The sequence below is a fragment of the Vitis vinifera genome, chromosome 4, assembly GCF_030704535.1.
Source record: "Vitis vinifera cultivar Pinot Noir 40024 chromosome 4, ASM3070453v1".
In the NCBI taxonomy this organism is placed as follows: Eukaryota; Viridiplantae; Streptophyta; class Magnoliopsida; order Vitales; family Vitaceae; genus Vitis; species Vitis vinifera.
In genome coordinates this window covers 4,786,575-4,800,851 of record NC_081808.1, presented here as the reverse complement: position 1 = coordinate 4,800,851, position 14,277 = coordinate 4,786,575, and the positions used below count along the sequence as shown (strand labels likewise).

The 14,277-nt window shown below is 36.8% G+C and overlaps 3 protein-coding genes across 3 annotated transcripts; all 3 read left to right on the top strand.

The window, feature by feature from the left end:
* The first annotated feature begins 255 nt into the window (after positions 1-255).
* Positions 256-3,681, top strand: LOC100245599 (probable L-type lectin-domain containing receptor kinase S.7). Its single transcript, XM_002282593.5, has 3 exons — positions 256-1,264; positions 1,827-2,546; positions 2,670-3,681. The coding sequence occupies exons 1-3, from the start codon at positions 847-849 to the stop codon at positions 3,515-3,517; spliced, it is 1,986 nt and encodes a 661-aa protein (XP_002282629.2). The 5' UTR covers positions 256-846; the 3' UTR covers positions 3,518-3,681.
* Positions 3,682-4,586: 905 nt separating this feature from the next.
* On the top strand, positions 4,587-8,332 carry LOC100250732 (lysM domain receptor-like kinase 3). The gene is made up of 10 exons (XM_059736104.1): positions 4,587-5,172; positions 5,548-5,751; positions 5,884-6,038; positions 6,155-6,244; positions 6,371-6,476; positions 6,781-6,932; positions 7,326-7,423; positions 7,554-7,704; positions 7,826-7,915; positions 8,192-8,332. Exons 1-10 carry the CDS (start codon positions 4,587-4,589, stop codon positions 8,330-8,332), a joined length of 1,773 nt encoding a protein of 590 aa, XP_059592087.1.
* Positions 8,333-12,183: 3,851 nt separating this feature from the next.
* On the top strand, positions 12,184-13,751 carry LOC100255990 (probable sugar phosphate/phosphate translocator At4g32390). Its single transcript, XM_002285029.5, has one exon. It carries the CDS (start codon positions 12,327-12,329, stop codon positions 13,377-13,379), a length of 1,053 nt encoding a protein of 350 aa, XP_002285065.1. The 5' UTR covers positions 12,184-12,326; the 3' UTR covers positions 13,380-13,751.
* Positions 13,752-14,277: the final 526 nt, after the last annotated feature.

Here is a 14,277-nt window from a genome sequence, read left to right as displayed (position 1 = left end):
ATGCCAATTTTGTTTCCCATCTTTTTTTTTTCCTGTAAAAAGCTGTTTTTAATTTAGAGTTTATTTCCTTTTATTTTTAGTGTGATGGATATCCTAACATTTTTTTCCTGTAAAAAGCTTGCTTAGTCCACGTGGCTAGCTATTTTTAATTTAGAGTTTATTTCCTTTTATTTTAATTTTCCGTTGCACTGGTCCACCTGAAAGATATCCAATAGATTTTATTTTTAGTGTGTGATGGATATCCTAAGTCCTAACAAACATCAGTGTTAGGATCCAACGACAGCCATAATATTGGCTTGACCACCCAACACACAGTTGCAGACCTTTCCTATTCTGGGATTTACATGGAGAAAATTAACTGAATAGATAGTCTTTACTTTTTATTTTGGGAGGGATTTGATATAATTCAATTGGAGGCCATTTCTTTTCATGGTCATCACTTGCATGCATAGTTGATTAGAAGGACAAAGGTGGAAGAAAGCACTTAAGGTGCTTTTTTCTTATATCTATAGGGTATTCTTTGGTAAGTGTGATGGACTAATATTTTGTGATTCTTGTTGAATGGGATTTTGTCTATTAACGGTTTTATGTTTTAAGAGGCCAGAGAAGAAGACAAGAATTTGCATCTCTTGGTCAGAAGTCAATAATGTTGCTTGAGTTAGCTCTCAAAAGCATACAAAGAAAGGAATTTAATTTTCCTCATGGTTTAATACTGGTTTTTGTTTTCAAACATCAACTTCGCTCAAAACAACATAGGCTTCAATTGATAATAGCCTACTTATATCCCCTACATGTACATGCCCATAAGAAGAGTAGTGCCTTGGTCTCTATCATCGATCGGTTGCCATGTTTATGCTTCTGGTTGTCTGTGGCTTTCTGAACCAAGCTGCTTTTAGTTTAGCAGAACCCATCTCCTTCTCGTTCTCCTCTTTTGATCCAGGAAATTGTGGCACTGGCAGTAAACTGATCTGCATGGGCTCAGTGACAGCAGGTGAAGGGTATTTGAACATCACTCCACAACCCCCACATGAGAATGAAACTTCACCAACTTCATCAACAAACATGGTTGGGAGGGTTTTATATCGTCACCCTGTGCAAGCATGGCCGGCACTTATCACTACCACCTTCACAGTTAGGATCTCCCCCTTCCCCAATTCAACTGGGTCTGGCGATGGAATGGCCTTTATCATGGCACAGGATAGCCAACCCTCCCCAGCTGGTAGCTTTGGCTCGTTTCTTGGAATCCTGGACAGGTCAACTGAAGGTATTGTGAATACTCCCGTTAGATATTGTGAATTCGTTTAGATACTACTGTACGTTCTAGGTTGAAGGGCTCCTACACTTTTAAAACGCGTCCACTAAGGGGAGTCTGTATATGTGTAGTTGTTAAGAACTTTTTCCCTAATTTGATGACGCCGGATATCATAATTACCTTAATAGACACAAAGTCCTCATTCTATCCCACAAAATTAGGGACCAAACAAACCAACATCCCTTATGGACTGAAACAAACTCTCATACTAGAGGGGGAATCGACCCTATGAGTATGACCAGTCAAACTTGAAGGTAAGGACGCTATGGTCATTTCACATTCATATGTGATGATATATATGAACTCTTTATAACTTTATAGAAGCTTTTTAAAGCCACGGGTCTTTCAAATTCAAAATAGATAATATCCACATGATTAAGAGCAAAGCACTAGTAATACAAATATAATTTATTTTTAAACACTGAAATTCCAGTCGATGGACTGATTTCTTTATCCAAGTCATGAGTTAAAGTTTTAATTTGCAAATAATATTTTGATGGTTTTGCAAATGCAGGTGGGGTTGTTCGTCAGCTAGCTGTGGAGCTAGACACCTATATGAATGAGTTTGACCCAGATGCTAACCATATTGGGATTGATACAACAAGCATAGCGATTCCAATTGCAGCAAAGAGCCTAAGTGGCACTGGGGTCGATCTTAAAAGTGGAAGAGAAGTCAAGGTTAAGATTGATTATGATGGATGGAGAGAGACCCTTCACATTTCTGTTGGGTATGCAGGGAATCCTCTTCTGAGCTTTCTCAACCATTCCATAGCCTTGTCAGATACGGTTCCAAGCTCTGTCTATGTGGGCTTTACAGGCTCCACTGGGACTGTTTCAGAGACCCATCAGGTCCTTGACTGGGCATTCACATCAATACCGATAACATGTAGCTCTTCCAAGTGCAGTGGAAATGATAAAACAAAAACCATATTGATCATTGTTTTTCCAGTCACCGTGGCTATGTTGGTTTTGGTGATGTGTGGGATTCTTTCAGTCCTGAGAGTTGTCAAGAGGAGAAATGGGAGGATTGACAGAGAAGATTTCGAAAGCCGCTCAAGGTCTGCTGCAAATGTCCCTAAAATGTTTACTTATAAACAGCTCTCAAAGGCTACCCACAACTTCAGCAAAGAAAACCTGTTGGGGGCTGGTGGATTTGGAACTGTTTACAAAGGCATTTTGTCTGATCATCCTTCCCCTATAGCAGTCAAGAAGATTTCAGCAACCTCAAAGCAAGGTATATGTTCTAGCTGAATCATATTACTTTTCATGAACTAGTATGCCAAACGACAATTTTCATGGAAAGTTTTCAAACACACTTATCTGTTATTTTTTTTTGAACTACTTCAAATGTGAATAGGCGAGAGGGAGTATTTGGCAGAAATATGCACTATAGGCCGCCTGAGGCACAAAAACATAGTACAACTCCAGGGATGGTGCCATGAGGGCAAGCATCTCCTCCTAGTATATGAATATATGTCGAATGGCAGCCTTGATCGCTTCATTGGCCGGTGTTTTCTTGACTGGAAAACCAGGTTCAAAATATTAACAGGGTTGGCATCTGCATTACTCTACCTCCATGAAGAGTGTGGCAACCCTGTGGTTCACAGAGACGTCAAGCCCAACAACATCATGTTGGATTCTGATTACAATGCTCAATTGGGTGACTTTGGGCTTGCAAGATTGCTCCAAAACGACGCCTCGGTTACAACTATGCTTGCAGGGACTCCAGGATACTTGGCTCCTGAGGTGGGCTTCACTGGAAAGGCGACACCAGATTCTGATGTCTATAGCTTTGGCATGGTGGTACTGGAAGTGGTTTGTGGAAGGAGATCAAGAGGAATTACAGAGGAGACTAGCTTGGTGGATTATGTATGGATTTTGCATGGAAAGGATGCATTGCTCCAATGTGTGGACAGCATGCTCAAAGGCGAGTTCGATGAGGAGCAAGTGAAGAGGACTCTAGTGGTAGGCCTTGCTTGTCTGCATCCAGATTTTATGCTCAGGCCTAGGATGAGGAAGGTGATTCAAATCCTTCTCAATCCAAATGAACCTCTAATGGATTTGCCAGAAGCTCGACCCAGTGGAATCTTTGTACCAGTACCCTCTTCTGCTGCAACCGTTACTGATTTCGGCTCCTTTGCTGCCTCTGCTTCATACTCAAATGGGAAGATGGCAGATGAGACAGAAGTCCAATACGGCCTGTGAAAATCTATACAAGATATATTGAAATGGGATCCATGTTGTTTGATGCTTCCTTTGTATTATTTTCTTGTCATCAATTGTTTCTGAGCGAATTCACATATTGTAAAAAAAAATTCTAATAATTGATATACACTGTAATATTAAATTAGATTTTGCTGATAGATTTAGAGATGATTATTCCATTATTTTCCCAGAGATTCTTGTTTTAAGGAATGTGATTTTTTCAAACTCAGTGGCAGAAAGAATTGAATTTAATGATTGATTAGAATCTTAATAAATACAAAATGACTTTTCAAAGTTAATAAAATATTATTGGAAGTTATTTTATATGGAAAAGCTTTTCACATTTTCCCTCCAAACAAACAGAGTCCTCAAGAAGAAACAAAGCCGGCGTGGGTACGCTGACATGGGTTTCATGGAGAGAGCAAACCCAGTGTAGTCCAAGTGGCTGTTTTAAACCGCATTTTCTGGAAAATTTGGATCCTCTCTTATGTTCTCTTCTGAAATGTCAGGAACAACTCCACTTCCTTAACACCCATCACCTCACATTTTTCTCTTATACACCTTTCTTCGTTTCTATGGTTTTTACTGTCTTTCTGTGTTCCGTTGTTGTTCATAGCCACCTCTGTTTTCAATACTTTCAAATTTTAATTTAACATAACTATCTTTTATCAGTTCTGGGTCGTTTTTGCTGAAATTGTTGTTTGCATTGACTTATAATTCTGTTTGTATCAAGGGAAATTTTTTCCGGGTGAAGTGTTTTTGGGTGCAGAAACTAAATTTAAGTTGTAAATTTATTATTATTGTTACTTATTATCCTTTTGTGCTGAAACTACTTCAAAAAAAATGTTGAGTTTTGGATGAGTTTCATGCTAAATGGAGCCATAAGAGAAGAAAAAGAAAAGAAAAGAAAATTTCCCTTGAAAAATTCTTGTGGTTGTCCTGTTGGGAATTTGATATCAGGGGCTAATGTAGTTGGCCTTTTCAATTTAAACTTATTTTTATTGGGCTCTGTTTGTTCTCCAACTCTTGTTCCTTTTTATACTGAAATAGTAAATTCAATAAGTGGAAAATGGGCATTATGTTTCCTGGAATAAAAAAAATTCTGGTGGCCTTTATGATCTTTACACTTCTTGCTTGCATAGGCCACTGTTTTCATGTATCTTCCTTGCCATGCAATGTATCTCTAGCCCAATCTTGTCCTGCTTCACTGTACTATGTTCCAAATTCCCCCAAAACCCTAGCAGCAGCAGCTTCTTTATTCCATGTGGATTCAAATTTAGTCAGACAGACCGTCGAGGGTTACCTGGTTAATGTGAATTGCAGCTGCCCAGCAGGCCACACTGCATTCACCTGGCACATGGATTACACAGTCCAACCTGGTGATACATGGGAGCGAATTTCATCAAGTTTTGGGTCATTTGTGGTGAAGAAAACTGATAAAATGTTGATTTCCTCACAGAATGTTACTTTAGATCTCTTGTGTGGTTGTTCCAAGGATAATAAGGTGATTGTAACCTATAGAGTTAAACATGGGGATACGCTTTATACCATTTGTTCTCGGTTTAGTGCAGATTTAAACCAGACGGTGCAGTTGAATGGGATTGATAATTCAGGTCTTATCCATGATGGAGATGTAATTTTCATTCCAGAACCAGGTAGGAGAGATGACTGTCCCTTTTTTGTTACTTTAAGGTTTTTAGATTCATTATTTATTATAAAAATATTTCTTCAACCACTAATTATTTCTTGGATGTTTTTTCATGGACGTTTCTCAATAGGAGGCCTTGAAAATCTTCTCATGAATAAAAATAAAGGTTGGTTACAAGTTTCCTTCTTATTCAAAACACCAATTACAAAATCTTTTGTTTGGAATGATTCACTATTGAGTCATAGAGCAGAGGACTTCTTTCATGTTCATTGAGAAACAGTATTCAAGAGGCCTGTGTGTGTATGCATGTGTTCTTTTTCGGTTTTTGATGTTTAGATATGGATCTTTCTGAATATAAGTTCTTCTTTATGCTATTTTTCAGTTTCAAAGGTCAAGAAAACTCCAAAACCTCGAATCAGTATGATAGTTGGAATCACTTTGGCTGCTGTTTCTGTTGTGACATTGTTAGTCATGAGTTTTGTGTGGAGTTACTGCTATAAGAGGAGCCGAATTCGACAAGCAAAAGCTTATTCAAGGAGAACTGAATGCTTGCATTGTTATCTTACCACATGCTCTTTCCATAAAAGTAAAGACGGTTCATTGCTGGGAATTTTATTTCTTTGTTGAAAAACAGAATTGGTCATTTTAGTGAAACCATATTCGAGACTATTTTTATCTGTTACCATATGAGATAAGTCATGGGATCCTCTTTCTGCAGAATCTGAAGAAAGCATGGCTTCATCATTCAATTTAGATAAAGCCACTGTCTTCTCCTACATTGAAGTTTGTGATGCAACTTGCAACTTCAGTATGTCTTTAAAGATTGGCCAAGGATCTTATGGGTCTGTTTACCTTGGAAAATTAAGAGGAATTGTAAGTCTGACGAATTAGTTTCTTTTGACAACTGATATATTGAATTTTTGTTGGAATAAATTCAATACATACTAGCGGATATTTTCCTATTATTGGTTCTTCCTATATTCATGTAGGATGTGGCCATCAAGCAAATGAAAGAGACAAAGTCAAAAGAGTTCTTCTCTGAGCTCCATATTCTTTCAAGAGTTCACCATACCAACTTGGTATGTTCTGTCACATTTCATCTGATGAAAGATTCATTTCTGTTCTCATTAGATGCCATGCTCTTTGAATAAACATCTGATGTTCAAATTTTGATGCCTCTTTTTCTGGTCTTCTTTTACTACTAGATTAAGCTTATTGGATATGCGGGTGGTGGCGACTCTCTGTTTCTAGTATATGAATTTGCCCAAAATGGAGCATTGAGCCATCATTTGCATAGACCCACTGCAAGAGGTTTGAATTTACAGACTGGTCAATGATTTATACTGCAAATAAATGTCAAATTCTTTCCTTATTTCATTCCTGGGAAATTATTCATTTGGCCATTGGCCATGAAGCTCAGGCTGCTTTCTCTACTATGGAAAGTTAATATGGGAATTGGTTCTAAAAGATGACTCCTAATTTTACTTTAACATTGAGTATTTGATCATTTTCTACCTTTGGAACCAATTCTATATTTCCCGAGATGGAATCAACTTATGCATTATTTCAAAAAATTCTTGCTGTCTTTACATGCCAAGCTTTGATACATTTACAGGTTATAAACCTCTTGAATGGACCACACGACTTCAGATTGCTCTTGATGCAGCAAGAGGCCTTGAGTATATACATGAGCACACAAAACCATATTATGTTCATCGAGATGTGAAAACAAGCAATATTCTCTTAGATTCCAATTTTCGGGCAAAGGTGTGTGAGTTAACCCTTAACATCATTTGTAAAGTTTCTTTGTCATGACTGTTATTATTGCAATTCTAGAGGTAATTCTTTCCAAGCTGAAATAGTATTTGCTGAAGACGGGATTAAGAACAGAATGAATCTTATTCTTATAAGTTATACTACCTAGGAAATGGAATTTTCTGTCCAATATGTGCAGTTGAACATTGAACTAAAAACAGTTCTTATTTCTACAACCAAGCAGGCCCTTAAGTCATTCAGATTGCAATTTAGCTGGATATCTCCCCTGAATCAGCAGCCTAGACAGAAAGCATATGAGCCTTTGAATACTAGTCATCATAGAGTTTAGTCTTGTTGGAAGTTTCTGCTTTTTCTTGTTGTTTATGGTCGATTTCTTTCCATCAGATCGCAGATTTTGGACTAGTGAAACTATTTGAACATTCTCCAAACTCAGCAGCTGCAGCATCTAGAATTGTGGGCACATTTGGTTATCTTGCTCCTGAGTGAGTTGGCTTCTGTTAATAGCAAGTAGTAGAAGTTGATTCTTTCAGTGTCATGTAATGTGATGATCTAAAATTAGCACTCTGACTATAAGATCCTTCAGGTATAATTTTTGTTTTTGGGGAAAACCAGGTACATTCGTGACGGGTGTGTGACCACAAAGAGTGATGTCTATGCTTATGGAGTTGTTCTTATGGAACTACTTACTGGCCAACCAGCACTTAGTAGAGATGCAAATCCTGGAAACGATCAGTACATCGAACATCGCTCTCTGGTGGAATATGTAAGTCCACATCAGATTCCAATGTTCTGTCGAATTGCTACAAGATATTGATTGCCTCTAGATATAAGATCATGTTTAGTTTTTGCTAAATATGGCTTTATGTGAATCCTATACGTTTCAGCTGCTATCAGCTTTAAATGACAGTCATGATTCCCTCATGCAATGCATTGATCCAAATCTCATTCACTATCATGCAGATTCAGTTTTTCAGGTATGTCCCATTTTCCCTTTTCCTTCTTACCTTCTAAAAAACTACCTGGGTTCTCCTTGAAATAAAGAAAACTCCACAGTCTCAGTCACTGCATTTACTTATTACAGTCTGGTCATGAGCAGGCCAGACTGTAGGGGGCAGCCATGATTTTTTTAGGGTCTAGCTTGGATTGCCAATGCAGCTTGGTTAAGGCTTAGGATGAATGCATGTATTTGAACCATACAATCACCCAAGTGGATCTTTAACCCATTTTCTTCTGGTTTGAATTCTTTTGAGATGGCTCTCTTGTCCAAGGACTGCGTAGATGATGACTGGAATCAACGTCCAGACATGTCCAGCATTGTGATCCGTCTCTTGCACCTTCTTGCCCGCTCCAGGGAGTGGGAGAAGCTAGAGTGCAGCCACCCCATGTCCTGAAACTATATGTTTAAATCGATGCCTTCCAAATCTCTGCAGTTCATTAGGTTGTAACTTGTTAACTTTGAGGAAGTATTTATGTATGATGTCTTTTTATAAACTTTTATAGACAATGTTTTTATGTGGAAACTTCATGTTGATTCAACAAATAATGACTTCTAAAACACAACCCGTTTCTCATTTAGTAGATGCATGGTGGATCAGCTGCTTGACTTACTTCAAAACTATCTCAGAAGCTTTTCAGAAATTGAAGAAAATTGATCAAGAGAAGCTGAGTGTTTGAACTTTATATATTAGATTTAGCTAATTGTTGGTACATTTGATCTCCTACATGAGATGGTGTCTCGAGAACTCTAATACCTTATCAGGATTTAAATATGGTATGCCCAGGCATATTCAGCTAGCCTGATGGCTAGATAAGAACTCATGTGGTAGTCTTTGACCTACACCTCTCAAGCTGAATTGGGTAATTGATTTTCCCTTATCCATCTGACTTGAATCTGTCTCACTATTTCTTGGTCCAGGACTCCAAACAGATTAGGGGCCACCCTGGAGGTTCCCCAGACTTGGCCCATTTCCAGTGCCTAGCCTTTACACACTACTAAAACTTTTAAAAACTGAAAAAGCTCAATATGACAAAGAAGACACTTGCAGCATGAGAGACAAAGAAAAAGTCCTTGAAACATAAGCACTAAAAGGAACCTTGAGGGTTTGTGGCCTTGAAATCACAGGGAGGCAAGAAAGTGAAAAACTTTCAGGGGACATATGTTCAACTTTTTATTTGTTAAATGACAAGTTTGCTCTTCTAACTATTTTATTTAATTCTCTTATAATTTAGAGTTTCATTCAGAAGTTTAAAAATAAAAAAAATAAAAAAAATATGTGTGCAGCCCTGATTGAGAGAAGGAGAGCCTTCACCATTGTAACCTTTCTATTTTTATTTAATTAGTAGATTCTTGAGTGTTATGTAGAGATTACATTGATGCTTAAACATTGTAACCTTTCTATTTTTATTTAATTAGTAGATTCTTGAGTGTTATGTAGAGATTACATTGATGCGTAAACACGTTAAAATTTCTTATCTTTTTCTTATTTCTTCTCATATATATGACCGAGTTAACAATGATGACCTAATGTGGGAGCTTGAGATGAGGGAATGGCCAATGAACTTATAAATTAAGCTTTGTTTACAACATAATCTTCTATTTAAATCTGAATTAACATCAAAATATGAGTTCATCAAGGCTCTTACTTAGGGATTACTTTTGTGGGGCTTCAAATCTCATATGCACTGATTAAGCTTTTTTTCTTTTTATCTGCCGTCACCAGATAGAATTATGAAGTAGTTGGTAAATTGTCCCATTCTTGCCCATTCAGAACTTGAACATTATAAGGCTCCATCTAGGAAATTGAGATTGTTTATTGCTTGTGGAATTGATCATCCTCTTATCCATCATTGGACTAAGTCCAAGAATTCAACTAGAATATGTAATTAAAAAAGCAGTATTGGGTGAGAACCCATTAATTTAGTGGTCAAGTAAGCATATGGTCCAAATTGGCATTTGGTTTTGGGGTGGCAACAGACCTAATCAATTATGCTAGTGGACCTGAAAAATCAAAATACAAACTTGGTGGCCTCCCTCTTTCCCTCTGAGTCTCCTCATTGTATGAAAACCTTTCCTAATTTTCAATACCATAATCTTAAAAAAAAAAATCTTGTTTTATTTCAATAAACAAAATATCTTACCCTATGTTTGGTTCCGAAAAATATTAAGAAAAAAAAATACTAAAAAAAATGATTTTCTTATGTTTGATTTCACTATGAAAAATACAAAAGAAAATATAATATAATTAAAATTAGTTAGAAATTTATGTATTTTTAAATAATTTAATCTTGCTATAATTAATATAAATAAGTGAAATGAGCATGGAGAATTACATAAAAATAATTTATTGAATTAAATCTATTTTTTATTTTTTTTTACTTTTTTATTTTCTTTTACTTTTCTTTTTCCTTCACATTTTTCACCAAATTTTACGAGAACCAAAGATAGCCTTAGGCTCTGTTTAGTAATTGTTTTTTAAAACGGTTTTCTAATGTTTTCTAGAATAAAAGTTTGTTTGAAAATTTGAAATATTTTTTACCTGTTTTTAATATTTTTAAAAATAATTTTTATATCTAGAATTTTATTTTTAATCATTATACATATTTGTATAATTATTTTTTAAAACAGTTATTAAAAAACACCTTAAAACAACTAAAAGATATTTTATGAAAATACTTTATTTTCTATTCCCAAGAATAGAAAACACTTTTTTTTTTGTTGTTGAACTTGTTTTCTAGTTTTTTTTTTAAAAAAAAAACAAAAAACTTTTCGAAAACAATTGCGAAACACACCCTTTGACCCTATTTGAGAACTGTTTTCAAGAACAATTTTATACTTTTTAGAAAAAAAAAACTAAAAAACATATTTGACAACCAGAAAACTGTTTTTTATTTTTTGTTATTAGAAAACAAAAAATAAAGTGTTTTTAGAGAATATCTTTTCATTGTTTGTAGTCGTTTTTTAAGAGTTATTTTAGAAAATAATTATACAAACATATGTAATGATTAAAAATAAAGTTATGGACATAAAAATTATTTTTAAAACATATTTAAAAATAGGTTAAAAATATTTTAAATTTTCAAACAAACTTTTATTTTATAAAATAATTTTTAAAAACTATTTTTCAGAATAGTTTTAAATAAGGCCTTAGTTTTTCTAAAATTTGTTTTATTTTTATTTTTATTTAAATAAACCACTTACTATGTGAGGAGGCATTAGTGGAGGGAGGGCATGACTGTTGACTTTATGTGAAAATGACAAAATTCATAGCTTGGGTTTGGTATTATAGTGGACCATTCTGCACACCAAACCCACCCTTTTTTTCTCTTTTTGAATGCAACCTTGGATGGAGATTGTGATCAATGATTTGGGTTGGCCTCCACACCACTATATATATATTATAATACACAAATATTCAGATATTAAAACTAGCAAATTAAAATATTAAACTACTCTTAAAAAAAATAAAAAATTCAATGCCTTACACTGTGACCAAGTAGCCACTTTTTGGTCAAAAGGTCTCACTAGCCTTGTCATAAAATATAATTGACAAATATTTTTTAATTTTTGTAAATTATATATCACATTTCCAATAAATAAATAAAAAAAAGTCAAAAAACCTTAATGACCAAAGAATTTTGAACATGGGTTGTCTACTAGTAAAACTTGGTATCATGGGTGTTGTTAAAGCAATCACCCATTTCATTTAGGTTTCACCAAATCAGAAGGCATGCAATCCCCAAACTCCATAGGGGATGAGATTTGCTTGTATGATTTTGTCTCCATTTTCAGATCTCATGGGTAAAATGCACTTTGCTTTAGCTTAGAGTTACATTAAACTCTATTTTTTACTACCTAAATATATATTATTGGTTCCATTGATATAATTTTTTTGTGGAAAAAAAGAAAAAGAAAAGAAAGAGTGAAAGAAATAAAGTGGTGTTACATAATAAATAAAATTTTCAGTTATGGTTGGAAAGTGGGGCAAAAACCACGCAGACGTCACGTGCATAGGGGGGTCAACCATGCAAAACTGCAAAGCCCATGTGACACACAACTCCGTCTCGCCAACCCTGCGCCTTCCATCTTTTATTTATTTTATTTTATTATTATTTTCTTTTTCGCATGTAAATCCAAAAAATTTTGTGTTTCTTTCCGACAAGAAAAAACCACTTAAGGATTTTTTTTTTCTTAATGGGCCGTAGCCCATGTATGAGCCCAAAAATGGGGCCCATATAACGTCTACTTGAACCAGAGCGTGTTTCCCTTCTCACACCGCACCAAACAACTCTACCGCCACCTTTCTCCTCCTCCTCCTCCCACCTTGCTCTATCCTGCGCACCCCCCTGCCCCCTCCGTGTATCCTGCGCACCCCCTGGTCCTCAGCTATGGCGAAAGACGGCGGTTCCATCTCGGACGGCCTCCTGAGGAAGATCCTCCTTTCGTACGCCTACGTAGGCCTCTGGATCTTCCTCAGCTTCACCGTCATTGTCTACAACAAGTATATCCTGGACCCCAAAATGTACAATTGGCCTTTCCCCATTTCCCTAACCCTCATCCACATGGCCTTCTGCTCCTCCATCGCCTTCTTCCTCATCCGCATCCTCAAGGTTGTGGAGCCCGTCTCAATGTCTCGTCAGCTCTACATCTCCTCCGTCGTCCCCATCGGCGCTCTCTACTCCCTTAGCCTCTGGCTCTCCAATTCCGCCTACATTTACCTCTCCGTCTCCTTCATCCAAATGCTCAAAGCCCTCATGCCCGTCGCCGTCTACACCATCGGCGTCGTCTTCAAGAAAGAGGCTTTCAAGTCCGACACCATGTGTAACATGCTCTCCATCTCTCTCGGCGTCGCCGTTGCCGCCTACGGCGAGGCCCGATTTGATTCCTGGGGGGTTTGTCTTCAGCTGGGTGCGGTTGCCTTTGAGGCGACTCGGTTGGTCTTGATCCAGATTTTGTTGACCAGCAAGGGCATTTCGCTCAACCCCATCACTTCTCTCTACTACGTTGCACCTTGTTGTTTGGTGTTTTTGTTGGTGCCCTGGATTTTCGTGGAGTTGCCCATATTGAAGAACAATTCGAGTTTTCAATTTGATTTTGTGATATTCGGTACCAATTCCTTCTGCGCATTTGCCTTGAATTTGGCTGTATTTTTGCTTGTGGGGAAGACATCGGCATTGACGATGAATGTGGCCGGAGTGGTGAAGGATTGGCTGTTGATTGCTTTTTCTTGGTCGGTGATAAAGGACACGGTGACGCCGATCAATTTGTTTGGATACGGTTTGGCATTTTTGGGAGTTGGGTATTACAATCATTCAAAATTGCAGGCATTGAAGTCGAAGGAGGCTCAGAAGAAGACCACCCAGACAGATGAGGAAGCCGGGAGGTTGTTGGAGGACAGGGAAGGGGAAGCGGCTGGGAAGAAGAGCGATTCTGAGGCGTAATTGCATAGCTAATTTAGAAGAAAAGTCGGAGAAAATAAAATCCAAGGGACTGAAAGGAATTGGAATTAGAGGCGAAAGAAATCATGGGTTTCGCCTTTTTTTTAAGATCTTCGGATGAATGTGGGTTCATTCGGTATGTGATTTAGTCTATCCATTTCCTGTGTTAATTGTGGCTGTTTCTTCGTGATATTAGGAATTCAGGATTCCCATTTGCATGAGATGCTTGTAGCCAATTTGTGTATTTTAGTAGAGATGGAATCTTGAATACCCTGTACTTTTTTTTTTTCAGATTTATCTTTCTCTCGTCTTTGTAGGAATTCCTTCTGATGCACTTTTAGTGCATATTCAAATATTTTTATTTACTTGTTCAAATCATTTCTCCCGTTGATTTTGATATATGATATCATTAGATCAGACACTGCCCTGGATCACATTTTTGTTTCTTTTAATTGTTGTTTAGCCTATATAAAGTTTTGGAACTTGAAAGTGAGGCTTGGTCCAATTTTTCCTTGAAGCAAATTTTCCCGGATAAAACATATTTCTGCCGCTAGAGACAAATTCTTAATAAAGTAACAGTGAAATGGGAATTACTGCACCTGTGAAGAAAGTTTGCCTGACCAACAATAATTTATTAGAGGAAAAATCCCTCGGTTGCTCAATTAGATGTCATTCTTTGGCAAGGGATTCACATTTTTTGACATGCTATGCTTATGCTCCCTTTGTTGGCTCTCCTCTTTTCATACTCACAATGGTGGATGGGTTTTGAACGCTTATGACGCCCGTTGTCATCTTATTTTTTTGTTGTTAATTCTGGGCTAACAAATTACTATTTGGTTTTTGCCATATGTGGCTGTTGAATTATGGGTTGTTGCTTCATGTTTGCTTCATTATCTTTCAT

Coding starts and splice junctions, on each gene's coding strand:
- LOC100245599 (XM_002282593.5), top strand. CDS start 847: ATGTTTATGCTTCTGGTTGTCTGTGGCTTTCTGAACCAAGCTGCTTTT. Junction 1,265..1,826: donor CCTGGACAGGTCAACTGAAG/GTATTGTGAATA, acceptor TTGCAAATGCAG/GTGGGGTTGTTCGTCAGCTA. Junction 2,547..2,669: donor TTCAGCAACCTCAAAGCAAG/GTATATGTTCTA, acceptor AAATGTGAATAG/GCGAGAGGGAGTATTTGGCA.
- LOC100250732 (XM_059736104.1), top strand. CDS start 4,587: ATGGGCATTATGTTTCCTGGAATAAAAAAAATTCTGGTGGCCTTTATG. Junction 6,933..7,325: donor ATTCCAATTTTCGGGCAAAG/GTGTGTGAGTTA, acceptor TCTTTCCATCAG/ATCGCAGATTTTGGACTAGT. Junction 7,424..7,553: donor TTTGGTTATCTTGCTCCTGA/GTGAGTTGGCTT, acceptor GGGGAAAACCAG/GTACATTCGTGACGGGTGTG.
- LOC100255990 (XM_002285029.5), top strand. CDS start 12,327: ATGGCGAAAGACGGCGGTTCCATCTCGGACGGCCTCCTGAGGAAGATC.